The sequence below is a fragment of the Eptesicus fuscus genome, chromosome 14 (genome assembly GCF_027574615.1).
Source record: "Eptesicus fuscus isolate TK198812 chromosome 14, DD_ASM_mEF_20220401, whole genome shotgun sequence".
Classification (NCBI taxonomy): domain Eukaryota; kingdom Metazoa; phylum Chordata; class Mammalia; order Chiroptera; family Vespertilionidae; genus Eptesicus; species Eptesicus fuscus.
Genome location: NC_072486.1, coordinates 17,463,615 through 17,490,045, shown reverse-complemented (window position 1 = coordinate 17,490,045; position 26,431 = coordinate 17,463,615). Strand labels below are relative to the sequence as shown.

At 39.0% G+C, this 26,431-nt stretch overlaps 1 protein-coding gene across 2 annotated transcripts in view; it reads left to right on the top strand.

Annotated features, from left to right (window-relative positions):
* Positions 1-23,219: 23,219 nt before the first annotated feature.
* AHR (aryl hydrocarbon receptor) overlaps positions 23,220-26,431 on the top strand; it is a 39,463-nt gene continuing 36,251 nt past the window's right edge. Inside the window, exon 1 of one of the 2 annotated variants that reach the window (XM_008148426.3) lies at positions 23,220-23,914. In XM_008148426.3, coding sequence (XP_008146648.2) covers positions 23,850-23,914 — 65 coding nt within the window. In that variant the 5' untranslated portion in view covers positions 23,220-23,849. Of the gene's footprint in view, positions 23,915-24,849; positions 24,879-26,431 lie in introns of those variants that run through there. The other variant, XM_054726499.1, reaches the window with a different exon arrangement.

The following is a 26,431-nucleotide window of genomic DNA, read 5'->3' as shown; positions in this document are numbered from 1 at the left end:
ATTGGATACACTCGGCTATAGAAAACTAACATACTAACACTCTTCCCCTAAAAAAACCCCAAAACTAAATAAGAGAAGTTTATGATAATGACACAGCTCTCTTGGGGCACAATTTCTGGAGTCAATAAAACAAAACAAAACAAAACAAAAAACTCCCCCTCAATTCCCTTTCAGTTTGAGAGATTTTTGTTTCATTGTTGGTCTCAGTCTGGGCTCTCACTAACAAATTTTTCTGAAGTTATTAAGAAAACCATCAGGGTGAGACATACTTTAAAACACAACAGAGAACTATGAGGCCCTTGGATGCGCTACAAGTCATAGTGTGAGGTTAATGTTCCTGAAAGAGAAATTCACACTTTTCTTGTCCAGTTCCAGTTCTCAACATCTATCAGTTGGGATTTCCCCATCACTAGTGAAACTCATCTGAGGCCTTACTAGAAGCCCATCGGCTGCAAGGCCTGGCTGCCACTGCTGACCACCTTGGAGGATCACCTGTACAGGGTCCACCCCACAGAGCAGGGCTTACTTCAGCAGGGCTCTGGTGCCCACTGAATCTGCCCCTTGAGTGTGTCCCTGGTGGAGGTGGTTGGTGTTTTGGGGTGGTCTGTCCATCTGGTGTGCTGGCTCGGGGGTCTCCCAGAGGTGCAGGCCAAGGTCAGCTGCTGCCTCTCCCCTGCCCCACAGTCCTATGAGTTAGTTATAGAGGGATCATGCTTATGTGACAGGGCAGCTGTCAGGATCAAATGATAAGAATGGTGAAAGCACATATTAAGCTGTAAATGAGCATCTGTGTGAAAGTGGTTATAAATATGGCCATTTGCATCCCACATTAGATATTTAACTCTTATAGGTAACTACTCGTATAGGTAATAACTGACTTATCACTACTTTTCTGATATTATGGCTAATAATAATGCTATTTACAAGAATCCTAGGAGCTACATGATAGGTGAAACATATTTAAAAAATCAGTGACTGCTTGGAAGAAATTTTCATACCTTTTAACCTTCATAAAATCCATAATGTATGAAGTTTTTAAGATGCATTTTTTTTTTAACCAAAGGGAGGAAAATGGAAAGGAGGAAGAGAAAAAGAAGAGAGAAGCTTCCTCTGTTCATTCTTAAATATGTACATCTTTGAATTTTGTATTGTGGATACCCCTTTTGTTCTTTACAGGTGATAGTGTCTGAGAAGGAAAAGGATCAGGGAACATAGATTTTGAAAGCTAAAAGTTTTCTTTAATCATCCACTTCAAGCTCTTTATTTTACAGTTGAAGAAACTGAGATGCAGAGATGAGACAGGAATAGCATAGCAATTTAAAATTTGATATCGGCAGATGAACTTTTTGCTAAAGGATTTGTAGTTATCTTCGAATATATTGTTCTTCTAGAAAATCAGACACTGCTGCTTCTGTTTCTTATAATGGTATCTTTATTTCCTAGGGAGTCTCTCCAATGTGACAGGAAGTGCTTTTCCGAAAGCTATGAATAATAGCCTCTATGCTTTGTCAGGCGCTGTAACTACAATGCAGGGAACAATACCCCAGTTCCCTAGTGGAGTTAATGAGCCTCCCAAGGCTACTAATTTGCTATGATGGAGTAGTTCAGAATTCAGGAAGATTAGATTCTTCTTTATTATATCAGTGCTCCTTTATTTTGTTAACCTAATGCCCCTAACATTTCCTGCTATTATACTTCTTTCCTTCCTTCTTTCCCCTATGTCCTTAGATGACTCCTATATATTTTACCAGCTTTACCTCTCACCCCTTAATTTGCTTTTTTGGCTGTTTTCCATAAGCCAATATTCTGAGTGTCAGGGACTTCTCTGCTAGACAAATTCAAATGTCTTTTCTTAATTTACTCTTTGATTTCTTTGTCATTAAATTAAACGGGTTTGGCTATTGCCCTTCTTTCATCACTTGAATTCTATAATCCTTAACAACAAACATCCTGACCACCCCTCCAATTACATGTCATCCTTCCGTCCCTTTCCTGCTCACTGGTTTTCTCACTCTTCTCTTTCAACACATTTATCGATGGTGATGGCCTGAATCATCACATCCATGTTGATGATCCCCAAATCTTGGTGCCTAGTCCCGATCTCTAATGAATATTGTAATTTATAATTTCAATTGTTCTTCTCTTAGATCTCCTGCCATATCCTAATTTAACATATCTAAAACTAAAATCATCACCCCCTTTCCAATACACCATTAAAAAAATAAAACTACAAATTTCTAAATTTTTGCACTTCAAACATATAGTTAATTTTGCTCCTACTTTAAAAACATATTTGAAGAACTGTGGGTAATCTTATTATTTTTTCTGAGTTTTCTTAGTGAATGCCTTTATTTCTATACATGCTGTCATCAGATATAGAATGTGTCCATCCATCCATCCAACAACCCACCGTCATCCCCTGGCTAATTTTCCTCCAGACAAACCTACGTGGAAGTGGTCTGTACAAGCAACCTTCATTGCCAGGTTTTACTGGATTAAGTATACGAAGTCTTCTTGAGTATATCAAGTAGTTCCACTTGGTAGCATTGCTAATCTTCACCTGCTTTTAACCTGACTTTATTCTAAATTAAGCACCACACACCCAACATTTCTGTTACAAAGGCTGAGAACAGTAATAGTGGGAGACCAGCCTGTCCTTTGTTCTTAGTTGGGTTGGGAACCACTCAGTTAGGAATAAAAAACATGGAGAAAAATGTCCCCTCACAATGCTAGTTTATTTAATAGTTTTCTGATACCAAAGTCATCCTCACTCATGAGAACTATCCCTGTATATAAAAGCCTAAGCGACCGAATGACCAAACAACCAAATGGCCATTTGACCGGTCTCTATGACATGCTCTGACCACCGGGGGGCAGACACTCAATGCAGGAGCTGCCCCCTGGTGGTCAGTGCACTCCCACTGCAGAAGTGCCGCTCAGCTGACTGACAGGTGCCAGACACCAGGCTCACGGCTGGCAAGTGCAGCTGCAGCAGTGCTAGCCTCTCCCGCTTCCATGGCAGCGCGCTACTGAGTGGGAACAGTGGGGATCAGGCCAAAACTGGCAGTCTGACATCCCCCCAGGGGTTCCAGATCGCAAGAGGGTGCAGGCCAGGCTGAGGGACCCCACGGGTGCATGAATCCATGCCCGGGCCTCTAGTTAATTCATAATATCTAGTTGTCATTTCTAGATTTTGCTGAAGAGTTGCTTCCCTTTATGTAGTACAGCTTCCAACAACATAGCATTTGGCTGCTCTACTCCGAGAAGCTAGTTTCTTTGCCAAATGTATGCATCGTTCTGTGGGATTTATAACTGCAATCTTTTTTTTAAGAGCCAAGTATGGGTAATCATCTCAGGGAATAGGTTTCTATATTATAACCCTAGAAAAATGTTAGTAATCTATTATTTTTTTCTATAGATTTTAAATCCTATTGTTTCATAAGCACATTGGTTCTTCAACTTATGGATTCATTCATCTGAGAAATATTGAGCTACTACTATGAGATGCCAGGTCCTTTGGTGCTGAGAATAAAATGTTAACCATGATAGACACAGACTCTGTCTTTATAGAGTGAGTAGTATCATGATGAGGGAAGTACAGAGTTCTGTGGGAGCATATGATATTAATATTACCATCTCAATTCAATCCACTACCTGTTGGCAGTGAGATTGAAATAAAGTTGCTTAACCTCTCGAAGACTCATTTCCTCATATGTAAAATTGTGGCCAATAATAATACCTGCTTCACAGATTTGTTATGAGGATTAAATTTTTTTAAAAGTACTCAGGACAGTGCTTAACACATAATAAGCACCCAATAAATGTTAACTGCAATAATAAAATAACATGAATTTTATGTTACAGCATCATTTTACTGTGTTCATTTTCATTTCAACAACCTCAAATTATTTTTTTTCTTATTTCTCAACAGCAGTAATTTTTACTTCTGACTCAGTGCTAATAAATCTTCAAAATGACCCTTTATTAAATTCCTCAGGCATTGTTTTACTCAACAAATATTTATTGGGTGCCCACTCTACACCAGACCCTGTGTCAGACACTAATAATTGAATAGGATCCTTGCCCTGAGGGAGCAAATAGTCTCCTCAGACAGATGGGCATTGAACAGATCATCCATGAAGAAGTGTAGGATGACAAACTGTCTCAACACGTGCATAAAAACATTTAAAGATAAAAGATAATGGTCTTTTACTAGAGGAAAGGCAACGAAGATTCAAGCTATGAAACTGAAAAAAAACCTCATTCCAATATCATGCAAATGTTATGCTTCCTTCAGGAATCCCAGATCCTAAAACAAGCAGAGAAAAGTTAACCTTAAAACCCCAGAATACTGTGTTTCCAATTACGTTCTGCCTCCTTGCCCTGAGGTAACTGACAAAAATACTATTTATTACAATTTAAAAATGGGGTATGTCATACATTGGCATTTCAAATAGGGTCATATTCTTTAGAATGATACTTATGCTAAACACTGTTTATTAGAAATGCACTATTCTATTTCAATCTAACACTGTAATCTGCAGCATGCATGTTTGTTTATTTTTCCAGTGAAGAAAAGTAGGTACATTGAGGAATATGCTGATGCATTATTTATTTTGTTCCTAGGCCCTAATGCAAAGTCCTTAAGGATGTGGACAGTGGAATCTATCGTAGTTGTAAGACCTGAGCTGATTATTTAAATTTTTAGTGCCCAGTGTCTTCATTACTAAAGTGTGATTAATAATAGTATCTTTCTCAAATGGTTAGAATAGAATATGGCACATACTGAGAACCCAATAATACTAATGATTAAATGTTAGTTACAGGCTCTGGCTAAGTTTAAATAGAGAAAAATGAACTATTTGAGATTACATAGGGTGTGATTTAGAGTGACCAACTTGCCTGACATGGGTCTTTCAGCGCTCACGGGACAATCCCATACAAACAGGATAGTTGGTTACACTAAATCCCTGGTTCCATGACACCACTAATCTGACATAGGGATGACTACTATCTAAATCACATGGACCAATGATGAAGGTGGTGATGAATCAAGAATCATGATAAATCTAATTTGGAGTACCTAAGGTTCTTGAAGTTTTGTTCTTGAATTTTGAATTGGAATTTTGAATTGTTCTTTAGTGTTTTTCACGGCCCACAATGAAATGCATGGGTCCTCAAGCACATCTGAACTAGTCACAGGAGAGATCTGCCTTTGGAGACTTGTTAAGTATGTAGCCTTCTGATTCGATTCTACTTCTTAAAAAAATAGATGAAAAAGAACAGAATTTAGCTCTCATTGTTTAACAGGTCCTTAAACAACAATAACTTGAAGAGAGAAAAGTTGAGGTGAGAGAAGAACCACTAGCATGATCCTTAGCTAGTGCTAAGAGCAGTAGCATCAGAGTAGGTAGAACAATAGAATGAGGAACAGTGCTAACATCAATGCCTAAATTCTAGCATTCTTGTTTATTTTCTTTGTATTTATTTCTTATTCTTCTCTTGGAAGGTCTGCATATTATCCAAGTGTTTTTTCATCTCATAAATCTTGAACCTGTTATGTTCAAGCAAATGTCTAGCAAATGTTAGGTTCTCACCAAAATAAAATGTTGAATTGAATATCCGTTAAGGTTGATGAGATTTTTAAAAAAATATCCTATTTTTTATACTTTCAATTCAGTACCTATTGCAAAATTACAGATCTGTTTAAAGGAATTGGAAAGTTCCAGGGTTAGCTGTCACACAGATGAACTTTCAGGTTGAAGTTTATTGGCTCTAACATCATAGGCACCCTTTACAGATCTAGCTTTGAGACGTGACATTGCCAGTTTCCTGAGCTCACGCTTTGCTATGGACACAGTTATTGCCAATTGTTGTAATGTTGATCAAGGCAGCTACTGTATTTAGCAACTGTTCCAGTAAATCATTCTCCAGCTGTCTGGGAGTCACAGCCCATAGTCTCAAATAGATATATCTGTCATCAGTTTTATTAGCTTCAGGTTATATGTGTCATCTGTTGGTTTGAGGTGGAGGAACTGGTATGGGCAAATGTTTTTCTCAAAATGTATTTTTTAAAAGACACACGCTTCCCAATTTGTTTTTGTTCTACAAATGCCGAATTTAGAAACAATTTTGTATTTTAACTATATAATCCATCACATTCTTTTTATTTTGGATCCCAGAGTCTAACTGAGACTATCAGAGCTGTGTAGAGGCCTGTGTGCCCTGTATCATTCCCTAGCTGCCCCCTGAGCATGTGCTCTGTGGAAAGCTGCTATGGAGGCTGGACGCTGGACGAGCCTCGAACTGTTGGGGAAACTGCTAGATGAATCAATGGGAGAACATGGCTTTACCTCTGCAGCAAAACAGCTTGCAAACTCTCCTCCTTCCTTACCCCTTCCCTAATTTGGTTTTGGGACACCCCAAGGGTATACGGAGTTTGTATCTATAAGAGGAGACAGTCCCAGAAACGCTGCCTTTCATCAGTTTAGGGCAGAGAAGCAAGGAATAAAGGGTGGGGGTCCCCTGCACTTCACCATGTTGAGAAACATGGATCGAAAGATGTTATGTATTGTCATGTAACTCATTTTTTAGAAGAACGTATTTTATTTTCAAGATCTAAATTAGTTGCTCCCTGTTCTCCTGTAGTACATGCTCCCGCCACAAGGCTTGAATGTAATCATAGGTTTACTGATCTTTCTCCATTCCTAGATAAGTCCCTTGAGAAGAGGAGCTGTTAGGTTTTCTAGCATCAGTGATGGTAGTGCAGTGGCAGGTATTCAATAAATTTTTATATAATTAATAATATTTCATCTTTATCTGCTCAGGAGATTGATCATCTGTGTATAGAGGAAACCACAACAGAATATACCTTTAATATGGCCATTTTCCTTACACACATATATACTTTAAATAATATTATGTAAATGCTCCACAAAATGAGAATTTGAAAGAAAAATTATTCGCACTTATTATATTATTTTCACAAAGTTTGCCTTTAACTCTTAGACAAGCTGATACAAATCTGAAGGGAAAATTAGTTGTTATAAGGGGATGTGAGTAAGGTGATATTTCCTAACTTGGTATAAGAGTTGTATTGTGCAAGAAAAAACACTTCAGAAATGTCAAAATAAAAAATTAGAGGAGTGATATGATATGAGAGATTTCAAGAAACTGTTTTAAAAGAAGATGAAGTAGATTAAAAAACTGTGGTACATCTATGCAATGGAATACTATGCTGCGGTAAAAAAGAAGGAATTCTTACCATTTGCAACAGCATGGATGGACCTGGAGAGCATTATGCTAAGTGAAACAAGGCAGTCAGAGAAAGATAAATATCACATGATCTCACTCATTTGTGGGATGTAATGAACAACATAAACTGATGAACTGATCTAGAGACAGAGAAGCATCAATCAGACCATCAAACCTCAGAGGGAAGGTAGGGGAGGGCGGGGGTAAGGGGAAGAGATCAACCAAAGGACTTGTATGCATGCATATAAGCCTAACCAATGGACACAGACACCAGGAGGGTGAGGGCATGAGTGGGGGGTGTGGGGGGCCAATGGGGGGATAAGGACACATATGTAATGCCTTAATCAATAAAGAAAAAAAGAAAAAAGAAGATGAAAATGATTAATATTGGAGGGAGGGTGCAACACAACTCAATGGGGGAAAGGATAATCTTTTCAACAAAGGGCCTGGGATACCTGGATGTCCAGATGCAAAAGAATGCAGTTGGACCCTTACCACACATCATGCACAAAATTAACTGTAAGTGGATCAAATACATAAATGTAATAACTAAAACTATAAAATTATTACAAGAAAATATAGGCCAAATCTTTATGACTTTGGATTTGGCAATGGCTTCTTAGATATGACACCAAAAGCACAAACAGGAAAAGAAAAAAGTAGACCAATTGGACTTCAACAAAATTAAAAACTTTTGTGCATCAAAGGACACTATTAAGAAAGACCCACAGAATGGAAGAGAATATTTGCAAATCATGTATCTGATAAGAGTTGAGTAGTCAAAATATATAAAGAACTCTTAATACAACAACAAACATGGGCAAAGGATTTGAATAGAATTTCTCTGAAGATATACAAATAGCCAATAAACACATGAAAAGATACTGAACATCATTATTCATTAAGGAAATGAAAATCAAAACCACAATGAAATATCCCTTCATACCTACTAAGATGGCTATGGTAAAAAGAACAACAATAATGTGTTGGCAAGGGTATGGAGAAGTTGGAACCCTCATACACTGCTGATGGGAATGTAAAATGGTATAGTCCATTGTAAAGCATAGTTAGCATAGACCCATCAATTTTACTTCTAGATATAGACCCAAGAGAAATGAAAACATGTGTCCACACAAAAACTTGTACATGAATGTTCATAGTAGCATTGTTCAAATTAGCCAAAAAATTAAAACAATCCATCTGTCCATCAACTGATGAGTGGAATGAAATACTGATAAATGCTACAACGTAGATGAAAACATTACACTAAATAAAAGAAATTAACTCCATTCCATTTATATGAAATGGCCAGAATAGACAGATCTTCAGAGGGAGAAAGTAGATGAATGGTTTTGTAAGAGCTGGCAAGAGGGGGAATGGAGATTGACTGCTAATGAATATAGGGTTTCTTTTCGGGGTGCTGGAAATGTTCTGGAATTAGATAGTATTGATGGTTTCATAACCTTGTGAATACACTAAAAACCACTCAATTATAGGCTTTTAAGTGGTGAATTCTATTTCAAGTTTTTAAAAAGGCACCTGTTTCACAGGGTTGTAAGACTAAATGAAAGTATGTAAAATGCACAGGGCTATTATTCAATAAATACTAATTTTCATTTTTTATAAAAATGGATTGAATGGGAAATATAGATTTTATTCATTTTTGAAAATTAAAAATAATTGCAGTTTACATAAGCTATATGGAAAGTAAATGCAAATGTGCTAAAACTTTTTTTAATCAAAAGCCATCTACAGAGCTTATGTGCCAATGGTAAGACAAATGCCCACTTTATCAACATTTTCCTGATTGCTGCACTTTGTGTTACATGAGTGCATTGAGCTGTTTGTGCCTCTTAAAAATATCTCCATAATAGTCTAGCCAGTTTGACTCAGTGGATAGAGCGTCAGCCCACAGACTGAAGGGTCCCAGGGTTTGATTCTGGTCAAGGGCATGTATCTCAGCTGCAGGCTCAATCCCACCGGGGTGCGTGTGGGAGGAAACCAATCGATGTGTCTCTCACATCAGTGTTTCTCTCTGTGTGTCTCTCCCTCTCCCTCCCACTGTCTCTAAAAATCAATGGGAAAATATCCTCAGGTGAGGATTGACAAGACAAACAAACAAACAAACAAAAATCTCCACAATAGCAAACTCAGGTGATTGGCCTAGAGATGGACACCGCACCCCATCCAACTACTGTTTTACCATTATGATTAATATTTCGGTTGCTCCATCTCACAATAGATATTATTAAAAATACAATGCAATTGCAATAATTATGTCATGGTTTCGTGTTATCATGAATAGAGTCACTGCCTGTACCAAAAAAAAAAAAAGTTTTAAGTTATTAGGCAAATCATGGGTGCAATATGTAGTGGTGAGCATTTAATTTTTAACAGTAGCAACACAACTTGTAAAAGTCACATTATGTCATAAGAGGTGTAGCAACTAATTGTTTGTGGTTCTGCATTCCTGAAAAATGCACCTGCTGTGTGAAAGTTTAACCTGTCCAGGCCCAAAGGAGAGTGTAATATTAATTTTGTTTCGATGGCAAGTTGATTCTATACAAAAATTGGTAAGAAACATAGTTCCTGTGTCATCTCATCAATGTTATAACGAAATGACATTGAATGAAACATCATTCAAGGACCTGCTGGACACAAAAGTATACTAGATATTTCCACAAGTTTTTTTTGTTAGACCTCAAAATCCCTAAAACAAGCATGTCAAACTCAAAGGCTAACACGGGCCTAATAAACAAGGTTTAAGTTTATGTGGGCTGCAAAAAAACAAAAGCTTCAATTTTCATAGAAATGTAGGTTGATTTTGATAGACATGCTGAGTACAAAGGGCTGAAATAAATGAGTAATCATTAACATAAAATAACAGAACATTTTAATAAAAATTAATATTTTTTCTTGAACATTAACTTACCAGACACTGAATAATGCACAAATTAATAAGCGTAACGCAAAATAAACCTATTTTTCTTGTTCTTTGAAAGCGAAATATTTCCTGTTGTGCACACCAAACAAGTCAGTACAAGACTAATGAGGTGGCAATCAGCTGCTAAAATATTCCCTGCTAGTATTAGTGGAGAGAAATGGTGCGCCTGCGCATAAGGGAAATGAATGCAACACAATTATAGTAATCAGTCATTAGCAAATGTTGTAGTTCGTTATTAATAATTATGTATAACAGGATATTGTACAAATTAAGTTATGAAATTTTTATGAAAACATTTCTTACATACCATTATATTGGCTGGGCCACAAAAATATTTGTTGTGGGCCGCATGCAGCCTGCGGGCTGTGAGTTTGACATGCTTGCCTTAAAACCTAAGAAATGAGGTTTAAAGGTCCTGCTAGTTTTCCATCCAGACCCCCTTTACCAGCTGCTACACCCCGCTGCACCCATCCCCCTGAAGCGCTGAGTATTGGCTGCGTGGCTCACTGCTTCCCCTCCTCAACATTTTCCTGTGTCCTGTGGAAGCCATATCCTCCCTCCTGCCCACCCTCACAGCAGCCAGACTTCTTGCCTCTGTGATTCAGTTCATGCTCCCGAGTGACCATGGACCAGGCTGAAGGTGGGTCCGGCTGCAGCTAGACTCCTGTTTAGCTCCTCGTCCTGTCCTCTCCTACTTCTCACATCCCTTCTCCTGGGAGCACTCCCTCTGTGAAAGTCCTTAGGAATGTGACCTAAGACAGGATCAAAAATAGTTTCCCCTTGCAAATATTTTAGGAATAATAATTCCTTATGAAATATCATTTTAAGAAATATACCCAGCATGTCCTTTTGGTTTGAAGTAATTTTGTTAGATTTTAAGATGTGAACTGGAATCATAGAAAATCTGAATCAGAACTAAATATGCCAGTGGAGATTTTAAGAAATCAAATTAACTTTCCCTGTATTCATTGCTTTCAGATCTTGCCCAGGTTTCCTCTGACCTTCTCAAGCCTTGTTGGCTGGGGTAATGCCTACTCTTCAGGGATCAGCTTGTCCCTTCAGAACCCCTGAGTTTAGATTAGGTGTCCTCTGTATGTGCTTTCAGAGTACCTTGTACATAACCCTCAGACTCATCATATTCCATGGTGATTTCCTGCTCACTCCCCTCACCCTGCGTACATACCCTGTAGGTTTTCTGGATGTGAGGTAAGGATGATGTCTTCTTCTTTATGCTGTTTCCACTACTCAGTATTTATTTGTTGCAAGTATGCACCCTATATGACTATCGAATGTATATTATACTCTGCCATTAGTGAAATGATCTGGCTTCAGCATGTAAACTAAATTATATAGTTCATCTTGAATGACAAGTAATATACCAAACTTGTTATTGCCATCTGCAAAAAGGGACATTGTAGCTGAGAAAACCTATGAGTGATCGAACCAACAATTAAACATAACATGAGTGTAGGTTTTAGGATATTTAACTTCAACAATAAAATGTTCAATATTAATTCAACTCAATTCAACACATTTTGATTAAGTACTTAATATTTCACCAGTATGTTCTTCAATTTCATGGGAAATATGGATTATTAATGAAAAATTACAAATAATATAAAACATGTTAATACGAAGAACTTATGGCACAAGCAAGTACTTTTTGGGATTGATGGGTTCAATTGGAGTAAGTAGAGAATAGGTTTTACAATTAAACATGATGATGAAGAGGGAAGTAAGAATTTGCCATATTCAGGAAATCATAAGAAAATTAGTATGGCCCTGGCGGGTGGTTCAATTGGTTGGAGCATTGTCCTGTATGCCAAAAGGTTGCAAGTTCGATTCCTGGTCAGGGCACATGTGTAAGGCAACTGATGGATATTCTCTCTCACATAGATGTCTCTCTCTCTCTCTCTCTCTCTCTCTCTCTCTCTCTCTCTCTCTCTCTCTCTCTCTCTTCTCTCCCTTCCTCTCTAAGTGGTCTGATTGAAGTGGAGGCATGTTTTGTGGAATGGGAAAGATACAATTAGAAAGTAAAGTTAAATTACTTGATGGAGTATCTTATGATAGCTATTTCAAATTGATTTAATGGACAAGGAGCAATTAGAGGTTCTTGAGAAGGGAAGTGGCATATGTATTCAGAACAAAGAACAAAGTATTTTCAGAACAAAACTTGTGGTAGCATTTCAGATGGGATGGGGAAATTTGAGGTAAGTCTGAAAATTAGGAACTATTATATTAAGGTTAGAATTGGCCTATAAAGAAATTATAGATGAAGTTATGAAAGTAGGGTTTATTTATATATGTGCAAGTAAATAAGTAAGCTTTTATCCACAGAACACTAGAAAATTCTATCTAGTTTATTCTGTCCAATATTTAAAATTATGTTAGAAAGTAATGGGGACTCAGTGTAAATCTCTTGTTTTCTGAATTCTCCTCCCCAGGAGAACTAAAAGGTGTTTATCATAATTGAGGCTCAAATGAATTTAAGTCCTAAGGGCCCAAAACTAGAAAAAAAAAAAAAAAGTCTCAAGGAAGAAAAGCCAGTGGAACGAGTTCTTTTAGGAGAAGCAGAACAGGACTCGATACAAGTCGAAAGGGCACAGAAGATGACACAAACATAAATGGAGACAGTCAGGAGCCAGGCTGAAACCAGAGAGCAGTGAGGCCTCGTCAGAAATAACTGATCTGAAGAGCTTTGGCTCCCTAACGGGGGTTGGGCATGTGGGCGGGTTTAAAGGCAAAAAGTCTCTGGGCTCCACAGATCTAACAAGTGTTTCTGAAAAAAAAAAAAAAAAAAAGACAAAAGGTGATTACAAAGGATTGTTTTATTCCTTTAGAAAGTATGAGCTCAGAGAACACAGAGCAAAATTTTTCCAAATCTGCTCAAAATCTTGACAGACATGGAGTTATGTTCATCTGTCCATTTCCTTATAGAATTCGCCTTAATGCTTGTAATTATTGCCATTATAAAAAAATGTAATATTAAGAAAATATAAAATTGAAGTGACAACTATTCATTTTAATTACAAGAAAGGTATCGCCCCGCTGGTGTATCTCAGTGGTTGAGTGTCCACCCATGAACCCAGAGGTCACAGGTTTGATTCCTGATCAGGGCACATGCCCACCCAGGCTGTGGGCTCAATCCCCTGTAGGTGATGTGCAAGAGGCAGCTGATTGATGATGTTTCTCTCTCATCAGTGTTTCTATCTCTCTATCCCTCTCCCTTCCTCTCTCTCTAAAAATCAATAGAAACATATTTTTTAAAAAGTATCATTGTTAAACTCATGGACATTTTGGGGAACAAGAGATTTGGAATATCTAGATACCTGTTGAATATGCAATTGCTTTTTCTGGGTTATTTGCCCAGCAGAACCAATACATACTTTGCCAATGTGTTTAGACCAATATTATCTGAATAAAATTAATGACAGGAAAATACCGTGAGGCGATTTTGATAACTGCTTGTATCAGGAATGCCCACCTTTCAAAAAAGAGGAAACAATATTAAAGATACTTAGATAGCTGGCTTTGGTCTTCTCAGTTTTATTCACACGTGGGAGGGTGGATAAAATTTGCACATGTTTGTCACGTAGGGTCCAGTAAGGAAATAGAATAAGCTCCAGGTACTTTAAGTAGACAGAAAGTTAATAGAGAGAATAAAAAGCTTAAAAAATAATGGGAAAGGCAGAGATATTGAGGCTCTAGGGTGAGTGCCATGGACAGAACACTGCAGAAATGACCTATTGCGAACTGCTAAGTCAGAAAGGTGAGGAATCCAGAAGTCACTGCTGTTGTGTCAAGGGATCCAAAAAAAAAAAAAAAAATAAAGCACCGCTGCCACCACGAGAGCCTCTCAAAACCCTGGAAGTTGGATGCTGGAACCTGTCACATAAAACTGGTGTCTTCACAGTCTCACGTATTAGCAGCAAACCATGCAAGCAGCAGGAAGATGACCTCCACTTGACTTCTGCTTTCCCAATCTCAACAAGCGCATCCAATTGGTTGAACCTAATTTGCATCTGCAACGCTAATAGCACAGGAATCTAGGAAATGCAGTTTTTCGCTTCCCAGCTTCTGCCGTGCAGAAATGTACACTCTATAGAGGAGGATGGTTGCCAGTTGGCCACATCCACCACACTGTCACTCAGAGACTAGAAATTTCGTATCCAAGGTCATAGAACTAGTGAGTGCTAGAGCAACAAACTTGAATTCCTACATGTTGGCCCCTTGCCCAGTGCTCTTTCCACTACATCAGTCTACAGCACTGATTACTCTCGGAAGACATTTGCCAAAGGAGACATATTTTCAAATCTGGTGCTAATTATATTTTTCACTGAACCATTAATTCAGGCATCTGTGAATACTGTTACCTTTTAGTCTTGTGTCAAATCTAGTTCTTCTTCCAAACTCAGACTTAATCTTATTTTACAGTACTTACAGTTAAACCAACACTGCAAGGGTTTAATACCTTTGAGTATTTTTCTCAGCAGGCTTGCTGCTTAATCCATTTAATGTCAGAACAACACAAACCTTCTTATTAAAAGGGGGGAAGGACATTATTAGAGACTGCATTAGTGGCTTTCTTTCTGCTGGATAAAGCCTGCCAATATGGCAACGTTTGTACCTTATTATTATTTTAATTTGTGTTTTCTGCTCATCATAAAAAAGGAAAGAGCTGGGATGTCAAATCCTCTTGAATGTTAAACATACTTAAAAGAAAAATAGAAGAATGAAAATTCTCTTAGGGAAATCTTCCTAAGTTTGTACTTTAATATTAAAAATATGGAATATGCAAATAAAATATCTGGACAAATGGTAAATGTTTAATGTATCAGTAATCTCATTTAAATCATAACTATAATTCCAAATGCTTTTTAAAGATTTTTTGTGAACACAGGTTATATGCACATTCAATCATGTAAGTATAGAAATTTCTTATCTGTGCATTAAAAAAAGAATATAAGTTACTAGATACATTTCTGTTTAGACTTACCAATGATACAATGATACAATTAAACAAGTTCAATTCATGTTACTATATAAAAATTCACTTTCTGCTAAAGTTAATATTTGACTCTGAGCTGTTCAAGAATCACTAAAAATTAAAGTCAAAGTTTGCATTAAATCACTCGGATACTTTCCATATACACTCTAAAGCACTCTAGCAAGACTCAGATTGGTGTTTTCCTTAATATAAGTGTATGCTGACTCTTTTTTGTTTTGTTTTGTTTTGTGGTGTGTGTGTTTTGTGTTTTTTGTTTTTTTGTTTTGTTTTTCGTGGTGGATGTGGTGGTAGTGGTGGTGACTGGCTTCAAAAGATCACATTAAAACTTGGCATAAATCTGTGTGCTCATAACATCTTAGTTTAAATAAGTAAATATGGGGAAATATATTATCTCACAAATATTTGAAAACCCTAAACTATTTGCATTATAAAATAATCTGTTTGGTATTTCTTTCAATGCCCGTGTACTCCAAAATAATTATTTAATTTCCATGCTTTTTTTTTTTTTGTTTTTCAGAAACACAATTACTTTATCTGATTTTTTATTTATAGACTGAGATAATCAGAATGGATTCGACCCAAAGCAGGGACTGAAAGAATGTAAGAAATTGGTCCCAAAACTGGGAATAAATTGAATCCTTCTAACGCATTTCCATCAGGACTCCTTGATCTGTAAAGGCAGATGGGAAGTCAATCTATGTTCAGGCAGGAAAGAGGCTCAAATAAAGTTTAAAGTTTTACAAGGGAAATTCTTCCACCCTGCCTTAGGAGGGAAGGGTGGAGAACAGGACACTCCACCCTCAGCTACATCCCCTTGATTAATTATGTAACCAGATCTCCTTTATCATTATCAACTTACCAATCAGGTAATGGCAGATTTTCCCCAACGCTTTATATAGAATTTAAGTAAGGAGTGTCCTGAGACCCTTACTTAGTATACTTGTTTTGCATAGCATTGATGTGAACAGATTGAACTGGGGGTACAAGTGACCATTTTTCCCCAAAGATTTTTTTTAAAAGCTACTGTTTTAGCATGTATGGTTTACAGATATAAATCCTGGTTATGGATGCATTATAAAATCTTACCACAAGTCAAGGAGTATATGCAAGAAAGTTGATAAAGAAGACATTTCAAATTTACAGTTTTAAGAATAAGTAAAAAATATTTGTAAGGTATTAGAAACTATTAGCATTTTAGTATATATAACTGACTGGTGACTACAACGAAGTGAATACTTTGTGGCTAGTATAAACCAGCTAAATTTTTGAAATGCACAACTATCTACACATACATTCCTCAGCCACAGATGCTAAAAACGAGGGTTTGGGCTTCGAAGTTTGTTTTCAACCTGGAGGAGAGCAGACATTTCATTTGAGTCATCTTTCACTTATCATCCATCTGTTTCCTGGAATCCCAAGGGTTAGAGCAAGTTCTAAAGCTTTATCTTCTGTAAGCGCTGGCTGATTAATATAGCAGACCTGGCCCCACCTCTCAGTGAAACAGTTATCAGGCTTCAGATAATGATTTTGTCTCTGAATTTTTAAACTTGAGGGTAAATGGCTATTTGTTTTCACTCTTATTGTTTTCTCTTTTTATTGGGAAAAATGTCAACATATGGAAAAGTTGAAAGAATAATACAATAAATACCTCAAAACCCTTCACAATTGTGTATGAATGTATAAATATACGTGTGTGTGTGTGTGTGTGTGTGTGTGTGTGTGTGTGTGTGTATCTTTTGCTAGACCATTCTTAAGTTACCAGTACCAGGATATTTCACATTTAAATGTTGCAGCATGCATTTCCTGAGAATAAAGATTTTTCTCCTATATGACCACATTATTACCCCCTAAAATATAGGGGGTAATATAATTATTACCCCCTAAAATCCTAATACCCAGGCCACAACCTATATCAATTACATCAAGGTCTCTGGAAGGCATCAATATTTTTTAAAGCTCCAAGGTGATTACAATGTACAACAGAGTTAAGCACCACTGTCTACAGTTGTTAAAATTCAAGTTAAACATTTTCAAGAACACATTTTATTTTTCAATGTGCATAAGAATGCACTAGCCTCTTAAAGTTTAACAGATCTAAATTATAGATTTCAAATCAGTGTCACAATAATATACATGTCCTTAAGTGTTTCATATTATGTTAATGTAATTTTCTTCACTGAGGCCACACTGGCCAGGTCAATTTTCTTTTTAAATATTTCTTTAATATAAATGTATTTGAACTTTAGTTTCTTCTTCATCATGATTTAAAATGCATAAAATATGTATTGTTATGTAGATCCTAAATACCTATATATCTAAAGCTAAATGGCTCTTAACAAAAATTTTATACATATATAACTTATTTGATAAAATGGTTAATAAATCACTTTACCTTAGCATGTGAAACATAAAGCTTCTTCGTAACATTTCTTATAATTAAATTTCATATCCTATATAATAAGAAAGGAATATGCTAATTATCCATTACGCCCTGAGGTGTAACTACCTTGTAAAGACCGGATCAGGATCTGCAGGAGGGTGGGGTGGAGAGCTACAGGAGGGGACAGGGCAGCAAGCTATGAGGGGGGAATGCGGGGGAGGAGCTACGGGAGGGCGGCAGTGACCTACTGGCGCACGGATTCATAATAAAGAGGGTCCAGCAAGCAAAAACCAAAATCTCAGCCTAATACATGGTAATATTTTGACAGATTACCTATGTTTTCTCGTGTGTTAAAAACCTTTCTTACAAGAAAACATTATCCCTGAGTAAATAAATAAATAAAAATAATTTTGACTAATAACAAATTATTCCTACATTTTATTTATTGTAGTTTCCTTCTCTGTATTAAGATTAGCATTTGCCTAAAAAATATTCCCAAAATTCATGAATACCTATTAAGTACTTTTTGGGGCTTCTGACTACAGTATTGTTATCAAATATCCAAGCAAGGAAAGAAGACATTAAGCTTTAGAATTAGCCCTTAGGTAAGAATATCTGTTCTTTAGGATTAGAATCAAAATTAGCATCGTGTAAACTGATAATTTTAAAGAAATGAATCAAACCAGTCATTGTGAGGTAAGTTATATATTTTTGACTGGAAGAGAAGGCACAAGACCTGAATTCTAGGCTATGATGAGTAGGCCACTTATTTCTCTGGGCCTGAGGTGTTTCATCTGTTAAATGAAGGGTTTAGCTATGCCAAACATTCCCAAACTTTTCCAGTTCATGGCACTTTTTGTGTTTCAGTAATTTTTTCATGGTGTGGCATGCTAAAAGAAACACTGTCAGTACTATTCACTAACTAGTTATGACCAAACTTATTACATATGTCTATTCTAACTACTTAGTAGCTTTTTTAAAAAAATAATACACATACATTTTTTGAAAGTCTATTTCATTCTTAACAGGATATCCATGTCTGGTTGGCACTTTACAACTTCTCAGACCCTGGAATTGGATCGGAAACCACTACTCTCGTTTCCTGTTCTATGATCCTTGTGTTTTATAATAGCAACTTACAAAAACCCAGCCTCACAAAGGTATGATGTCATCAATGATATGATTGAATGTTGACGTTCTTTGAACTACCTGGAGCTAATGATTTGCATCGTTTTCAGTGGATATCATTGTGCTGGCCTTGAAAATTTTAAATATCCCATGATGATGCCCCTTGGTGTTGGCTATGGCAACCTTGGGGTGCCTCGGTACACACTTTGTAAAGCACAGGGTATGCTCTCTAAAATATCTATAATAATAAAAGTGTAATATGCTAATTAGCCTGGATCTCCTTCTGGATATCCTTCCTTCTGGACAAAGCTGTAGCGGGCAAGGGCGGAGGCAGAGTGACAGGCCCCCCCAGCTGCTGCAGTGGCAGCAGTGGGGGGAGGGGCGTTGGCGACCTGGACCAAGGCCTTGCACTAATTTCATGCATGGGGCCTCTAGTTAACTATAATTATAATGTGTGAATCTAATATGTAAAAGAATATGAATGAAATACTAGTAGATCATTCTGAAGGCCTGGGGTAAGGAGCTGCAGGATTGAAGAGGAGATAAAAATTGTGATAAATGTTCTATCTGCATGGAATACCATTTCCTCCCCACTTTACTTTAAAAAAAAAAAAAAAGCCTACTCATGCCTCAGAATTCTGCCCAAGCTTGTTCAGGCCAACCTCCACTACCAAGTCAAATTCACCTGTTATATTCTCAGAGTACTCATTTTCTAGCACTTATCACAGTTACAATTATGCGTTCATTTGCATAACTACTTAATTCTTGTGTCTCCCATTGCAATGTAAGCTCTAAGAGGGTAGGAATATGTCTGATACTACCATTGTTTCAGTGTTTGTGGGCTTGCTAATTCATAAACAGTGAACTCCCCTGTATGCACTGTCTTCTTTGGGAAATTGCTCCATCTTTTGCCTTAAATTGAAAGCTGGCTCTCTCTGAGGCTATCATTGTCCTAACATTTGGGAAGTTCTCCCAAATGGTGCCTAATTATTTTCTCTCATCACACATCCACGATACAGTGTTGCTGTCTGCCTAGTTCCCTGCTACCACTCCCAGATCCCTTTTACTTTATAGTTTGTAAAGTTAAAATATAAAACAAACCCATCAACCATAAAACACACCTGTTTCTTTGTAGCTCATGCTATAATACCCCCATCACAACAACTTCATCTTTCTGATCCTAAATTACCAGCCTGCTACATTTCACCCACCACCCTCCTTATCTCCAGCTTCTGGACAGCAATGCTCCTCAAACTTTATGTACATTTGACTCACCTGGAAGATCTTGTTAAAGTGAGACTCTGACTTGGTAAGGCCATCCAGAGAAGTTGTGGACCACTTTGAAGAGTGAAGCAGTAGATGACCTATTTCTGCTTTACGTAACCTACTAAAGTCCTAATTTCCTGTTTGTGCTTTGGCACCAATCCCTCCTGTTTTTATGTATATCTTGTCCCTTTACTGCTCCTTGTCTTTCTTACACAGCAAACCTCAATTTCTCTCCTGTCTCTCAACTGCTTAAGTACATCACCCATTTAAAAAAAAAAAAAAAAAAAAATTTAACTCTTTACGCCCCCTAGCTACCATCTTAGGTCTCTCTCTTTCACAGCCAACGTTTTCAAGAGAAATTGTGTTTGCCAACATCATTTCATCTCTAATTCGATCTGAATTGCAGCTCCATTAGCCCAACAACATAGTCACAAAAGTCACAATGACTCCTTGTTGAAAAGTCAAAAATATATTTTCATTTCGCATTTTATTGGAACCTCTCAACAGCATTCAATACTGTTAACCACTCCTGACATTTCTCTGTCTTGTCCTCTATGACACAGTAGCCCCTTATGGTCCTGTTACCAATCTCGCAACTCTTTCTTGTTGGTTTTGCAGGACCATCATCTCCTATCCACCGATTATATGTAACATATGAAAGTTCTTTGGGGCCCAGTCCTTCTTTTCTAGTATATATCCACACCCTATAACTTCCATGCTCTTGCCACCTAAATGCAAATGACTTCTGAATCTGTGTCCGGCTTATACACCTTCTTTGAGTTACAAACCTGTATGTGCTATGGTCTACTTGACATCTTCTCTTAGATGTCTCATAGGTAAGAAATCCAAAGCTGAATTAATAATTTCTCACCAGTACATTCCATTATCACCTAACCAGACACATAGTCAAAAAAAAAAAAACTTATAATTTTGACACAGGCTCTGTCTTCACTATCGTCTATCTGCTCCATTTTCCAAGACCTCCCAAATACCTTGGGAATCGATTCCGTTTTCTTTACCTCCACAGTCACCTCCACCACAGCATCAGTAATTGCCACCTCTTGGCTAAGCCACTGTAAATAGTTTTCTAAGGAATATTACTTCCACCCATTCTACTCTGCTCCTCCCTCTTTAATCCATTCTTCACACAATATGGTATTATTTTTGAAAGACAAGTATGATCATGTGTGCCCTTCTCCCCTGATCATGCTGAACTTGTTTTAGTCCCTTATACCTGCTAGCCTCCTGCCTAAGGGACATCACTTTACTGTTTCACTGGCTTGAAACGCTCTTCACCTCTTCCTTCTAGCTAAGCCTACTTTGTCCTTCAGACCTCAGCTTAATCATCAGTTTGGGGGGGAACGTCTCTTTTCACCTCAATGAGCAAGTCAATCTTATCTAGTAGAAAATCATATTAAATCATGTACTTCTCCATGACAGCATTCACCAAGAGCACGGTCCCTTGCTGTTTTTATTCACCATTGCCTCCCCAGTCCTAAGCACAATTTCTGGCACACTGGGAGTTACCACCCAAAATATCTCTTGATTTAATGTGTAGAGGGAATAATTGCAGGTGAGTCCCAAATGGTATGACATTTAGCTGGGCATGCTCTCTCTAATAGTACTGAAGAATAAGGCAGAGGGAGATAAATTATGACTGTCGCAAAGAACAAAATTTAATAGTATTTGCTGGAATATTTAGATATAAATTGTAGGGGAACTGAAGATGATTCATGGGTTGATCAGGAGAATGGCAGAGCCAATGAAAAAGTTTCAGCTAAAGACAATGAATTTAATTTACTGGTACACAGAATTTGAGGTAACAGACTTACCAGGTGGGAATGGCTTATACATTTTAAAATTTAGGAATGGACATGGTGTGAACTGCCATCCAGATATCTTAACCTGGATGCCCTTTTGCTCCTGACAAGCAAACACACTCCTCTGTGTTCACTGTCTTGGTTAACAGCACAGAAAGAGTCAGGAATCTTGGAGCCATTTAAGATTGCTCTCTCTTCCTCTATTACCTTATTCTTTTCTGTCATCTATATTTTGTCTTTGGCCCATTCCACTGCCACTCCCATGGACTGAACACCTGCATTATTTCAACAAATCCCTAACTACTCTCCCTGCAACCAGTCTTGATTTCCTGTCATCCAGTTTTCACTTTCTTCCGAGTGACTTTTCCAAGACAAGAGAATGTCACTTTCTTGCTGGACATCTTTAAAAAGCTTTTGTTGCCTAGGGAATGAAATCTAGGCCCTTTATCAAGGCTTTATGATTTGACCCTAAAATTGCTGGACGTCCCTTCCAGTCCCTCTGTCCAGGTATAGCTGACTACTTATTATCCCCGAATGTTTCCCGCTTCCCTCTTTTTGCTTCCTTCCTTTCAACCTAGTTGAAATCTGACTACAAATAGCAAAAGTGATTCTGGCTGGGGAAAAGCAGTTTTGAAGTATAGAGACCCAAAACAAACAAAAAAAGCCAAGGAAACTCCTAGCTTTTCTTTCCCCCCCCCTTTATTGATTAAGGTATTATATATGTGTCCTTACCCCCCCCATTGCCCCCTCCTTCCCCTCCACCCCCCTGGTGTTCCTTTCCATTGGTTAGGCTTATATGCACGCATACAAGTCCTTTGGTTGATCTCTCCTCCTTACCCCCCACCCTCCCCTACCTTCCCTCTGAGGTTTGATGGTCTGATCTATGCTTCTCTGTCTCTGGATCTGTTTTTGTTCATCAGTTTATGTTGTTCATTATATTCCACAAATGAGTGAGATCATGTGATATTTCTTTCTCCGACTGGCTTATTTCGCTTAGCATAATGCTCTCCAGTTAAAGGCTAACTCTGTGGCCTCCTGAAGCCTTCCCCTCTGGGAAAATTTGGAGCCCCTGTTTACCTGCCAGCTCCCTACAAGGAATTCTTAGCCAAAAGTAGAGGTGAGTCACTGCCTCTCCTGTAGGTGAAGCTAAGCTCACCCTCTGGCACGTCTATGCTTAAGATCCTCCAGCTACAAAGAGTATGGCCACGCACCATTTGTTATTACACCTTTTTCAGGTCTGAACTGTGACCACAGAAGCCAGCCCTTGACCTCAAGAACATGGCCACTGCGGGCCGTCGTTACGTCTTACGTCATCACGTGCTGGGAAGGTGGGGCCCTTAAGGCGCTCTAGGGGCGTGGTCAACTCGGAATGGGCGGGGCTATAAGGGACTGGGCGTGGCCGGAGAGGGGTCGGGGGCGCTTCAGGGAGTCGGCTGGTGCGCGCGGCGGTGCGAGGCAGCGCCGGGAGGGTCCACTTGACGTCCGTCCGGGAGCGTGCCCGGGACCGTCAGCTCGGACCCGGGGCAGCTGCGAAGCCGAGCGGAAGCCGGTGGCACCGGGAGTGGCGGCCGGAGCCCCAGCTACTGGCGGGAAGCACCCAGGATTGGGGAAGCCCCTGGAGTCGTGCGGCGGCGCCTCCCTTACCCAAGGGGCCGCGGCGACGGTCACGGTCACAGGGCGAGGCACCACCGCGCGCGACCCAGGCTGGGCTTCCAAACGCGCGGCTCAGACTCCTCCTCGCCGCGGGCCGCCTCACCTGCGGGCAGTGCCGCGCCGCCTCCGCCGGTGGAGACGACACCTGCGCCGCCTCGCTCCCGGGTCTCCGCCCGCCGCCGCCCCTCCCGCCCCCGTCCGGCGCCAGGCCCAGGCAGCGCACCTGGCCGCGCGGGGCTCGCCGGAGCCGCGGCTCGGACGGCGCGGCGTCTCCCCGCCGCCCGGGAGGACGCAGGTGGAGCGAGCGCGGCTTGGCGGAGCCGGGCCCGCCGCGGGTGCCGGAGACCGGGCGGCCGGCACCCGTAGCCCGGGAGGAATTGCGGGCGGCTGGGCACCATGAACGGCAGCAGCGCCAACATCACCTACGCCAGCCGCAAGCGGCGGAAGCCCGTGCAGAAAACGTGAGTGCGGGTCCGAGCGCGCGTCTTCGCCGCGGGGGCTGGGCGCTCAGGCTCGCGGATGCGGGAGGCGCCCCCACTCCTTCCCCTCCCCCCCCCCCCCCCCGCCCCGCCCCAAACCCCGGCCGGGGTGGGGATGAGGTCCATTCCTGACCCAGGGGAACCGAGATTCGGGGCCGGGTGGAGACGCTCAGGCGTTGGATTTTTGCCATTTTTAATCAATTGCATGTAAAGAGTTGTCCCAGGGCCCAGCTCACCAGCCAGCACCCTCTCGCACCCCCACCCCCTTGCAGCTGTGTTCCCTTCTGTGGTCCTCATCTGTTGACAGCTCTGGGCTGCCGGTGGGGCTGGTGGATTAGCGAACGTAAGCCCGTCTTGGGATCCCCTTCTGCTTTTTAATACCCTCTTAGGGCAGGTGAGAGGACGGTCTGATTCTCCTTCCCGGCAGGGCCAGGTGATTCCAGGCGCTGGCTGACCACGCGCCACCTGCGCCGAGGGGCCGAGTGCCTCTGACGTCCTCTTCGGTGCAGCTGTGTGTCGGCTTTATTCTTTGGAAGTGATTTTCTAGGGCTCAACATGACCCTATGGGCAAAAAGCATAGAGATGGTAGCAGGTATGAGTGAAGGTAGTGGGCAGGGTACAGCGGGGGAATTGCTTTTTTTTTTTGAGCTACTTTTTTTTTTTTTTTGGAGAGTTGATCACTTTTGCGGTAGTTTTAGGTTCTGTTAAAGGAGAACAGATTTGAAACTGGAAATTAGTGAAACAGACGTTTTCAGTCTTGGTAACTTTCTCCAATTCCCTTTCCCCTCCTCCAAAGTTTTGTCCATTCTAATAGAGTGATGACAAACAGGTTTTTTTTTTTGTTTGTTTGTTTTGGTGGGATATTTGTGTGAGATGGCAAATACTTAAAAAAAAAAAATTCTTTTTTCCAGAAAAATAAATCCATGCTTGAGACAGATTTACTCTTGTGAGTTGGCTGTATGTGTGTGTTTATCCCTATTATCTCTGCGTTAGCTTTGCTTCACATTTTTCAAGTTTTTATAAACAATTGTAAGAACACAGAGTTTATTCAGAGCCAATTAGAAGTATGTGATGCACTCTGCTTAAAACTTCATTTAGGTCAAAAATTCAAATCAGAAAAAAAAAGCAGTTTAAGATTTATATCTAAAAACCACTAACTGGTTAAAAGTTTTCCTTATTCTGGACTTTTCTTTTTCTTTTAGAATTTTAATCTGAAGATCATAGTTCTTCAGATCTAGATTTGACATTAACATATATATGACTGATTATATTTTGGAAGTCTGATCCTGCAGTGTGTCTGACATTAGGAATACTGCCGAGTCAGCAATTTTCTCTCATTGGCAGTTCTGTGACATTGATTTACAAACTTGCATTTTGTGGAGTGATTTCCTATATGGAAATGTTTTTGTCTAGTTTGACTTTGTTCTTGGGTAAAATTGAGAGGCATTGCAAATGTCTGTTTTACGTAGCTATTGTACACTTAAAATAAATTATAATATATGTATCATGGGTTTTATGTGTATAGCCATAAAACTTGAAGATCTCCCCAATGGATTTTTAAGTTACTGAGTTCATGTCAGTGTGTTACATAAGAGCCTAGATGACTTTAAAGAAAAGTCAGACGCCTTATTTTTTGTATTTATTATAAAGTTTAACATTCTGGACTTTTAATTAACATTTTATTAGTGATTTTCCTTTTAAACATATTACATTTTCCTGTTATTTATGTAAGATGTACCTTTTAATTTAACTTAGCATTTTAATATACTTCCTAAGACTTTAATATATTTGCATTTAAAGATCTCTTGTACTACAGTGTTGGCTAATGCATTCCCACATTACCTTTATTTTATTTAGTTAGTATATGTTTGTCAGGTCTTTATTGAGCACCATGAATTACTTTTAGTCATGTAAATGCCTTCAAATGTCACTGCATTGCTCCAGAAGAAAAGCTTAGTATTGACATTTATAGACTCAGGTGAAATTGTTTACAAATTATTTTTACCTGAATGAAAAATGGTTAGCTTTATAATGCAGTTAATCAAAGCTCATTTTAGGAATGCAGCCATTAAGCCTAATATTAAGTTTAATATGTTTTCCTAGTTAAATTAATAGTTTATAGCTAATGAAGTTAAAAATATGCTAGCATTGTCAGAAAAAATACTTCTTGTTTGAGCTGAAAATGTTATTAAGATTGAACTTTGATCCTTTAAGTGAAAGCCATTTTAATTTACTTAAAGAGAAAAGATGTTATAGCATACGTATAGGACTATTGATAAGATGCCCATTTAAACATACAATTCCATACAATTTTGGAATTAAGTATGTGACAATTTTAACCTGAAGCTCTTCCAACCTTCAATTGAATTAATTAAACGAGATAAACTCCCCCTAGTGGCAATTGAAATTTATCTTTATTGTAGGAAATGCATCTTTAGTGTGTTAATTCTAATCCCACTGAAACATGTTGTACGTAGTAGATGCTCAGTAAATGTTTCC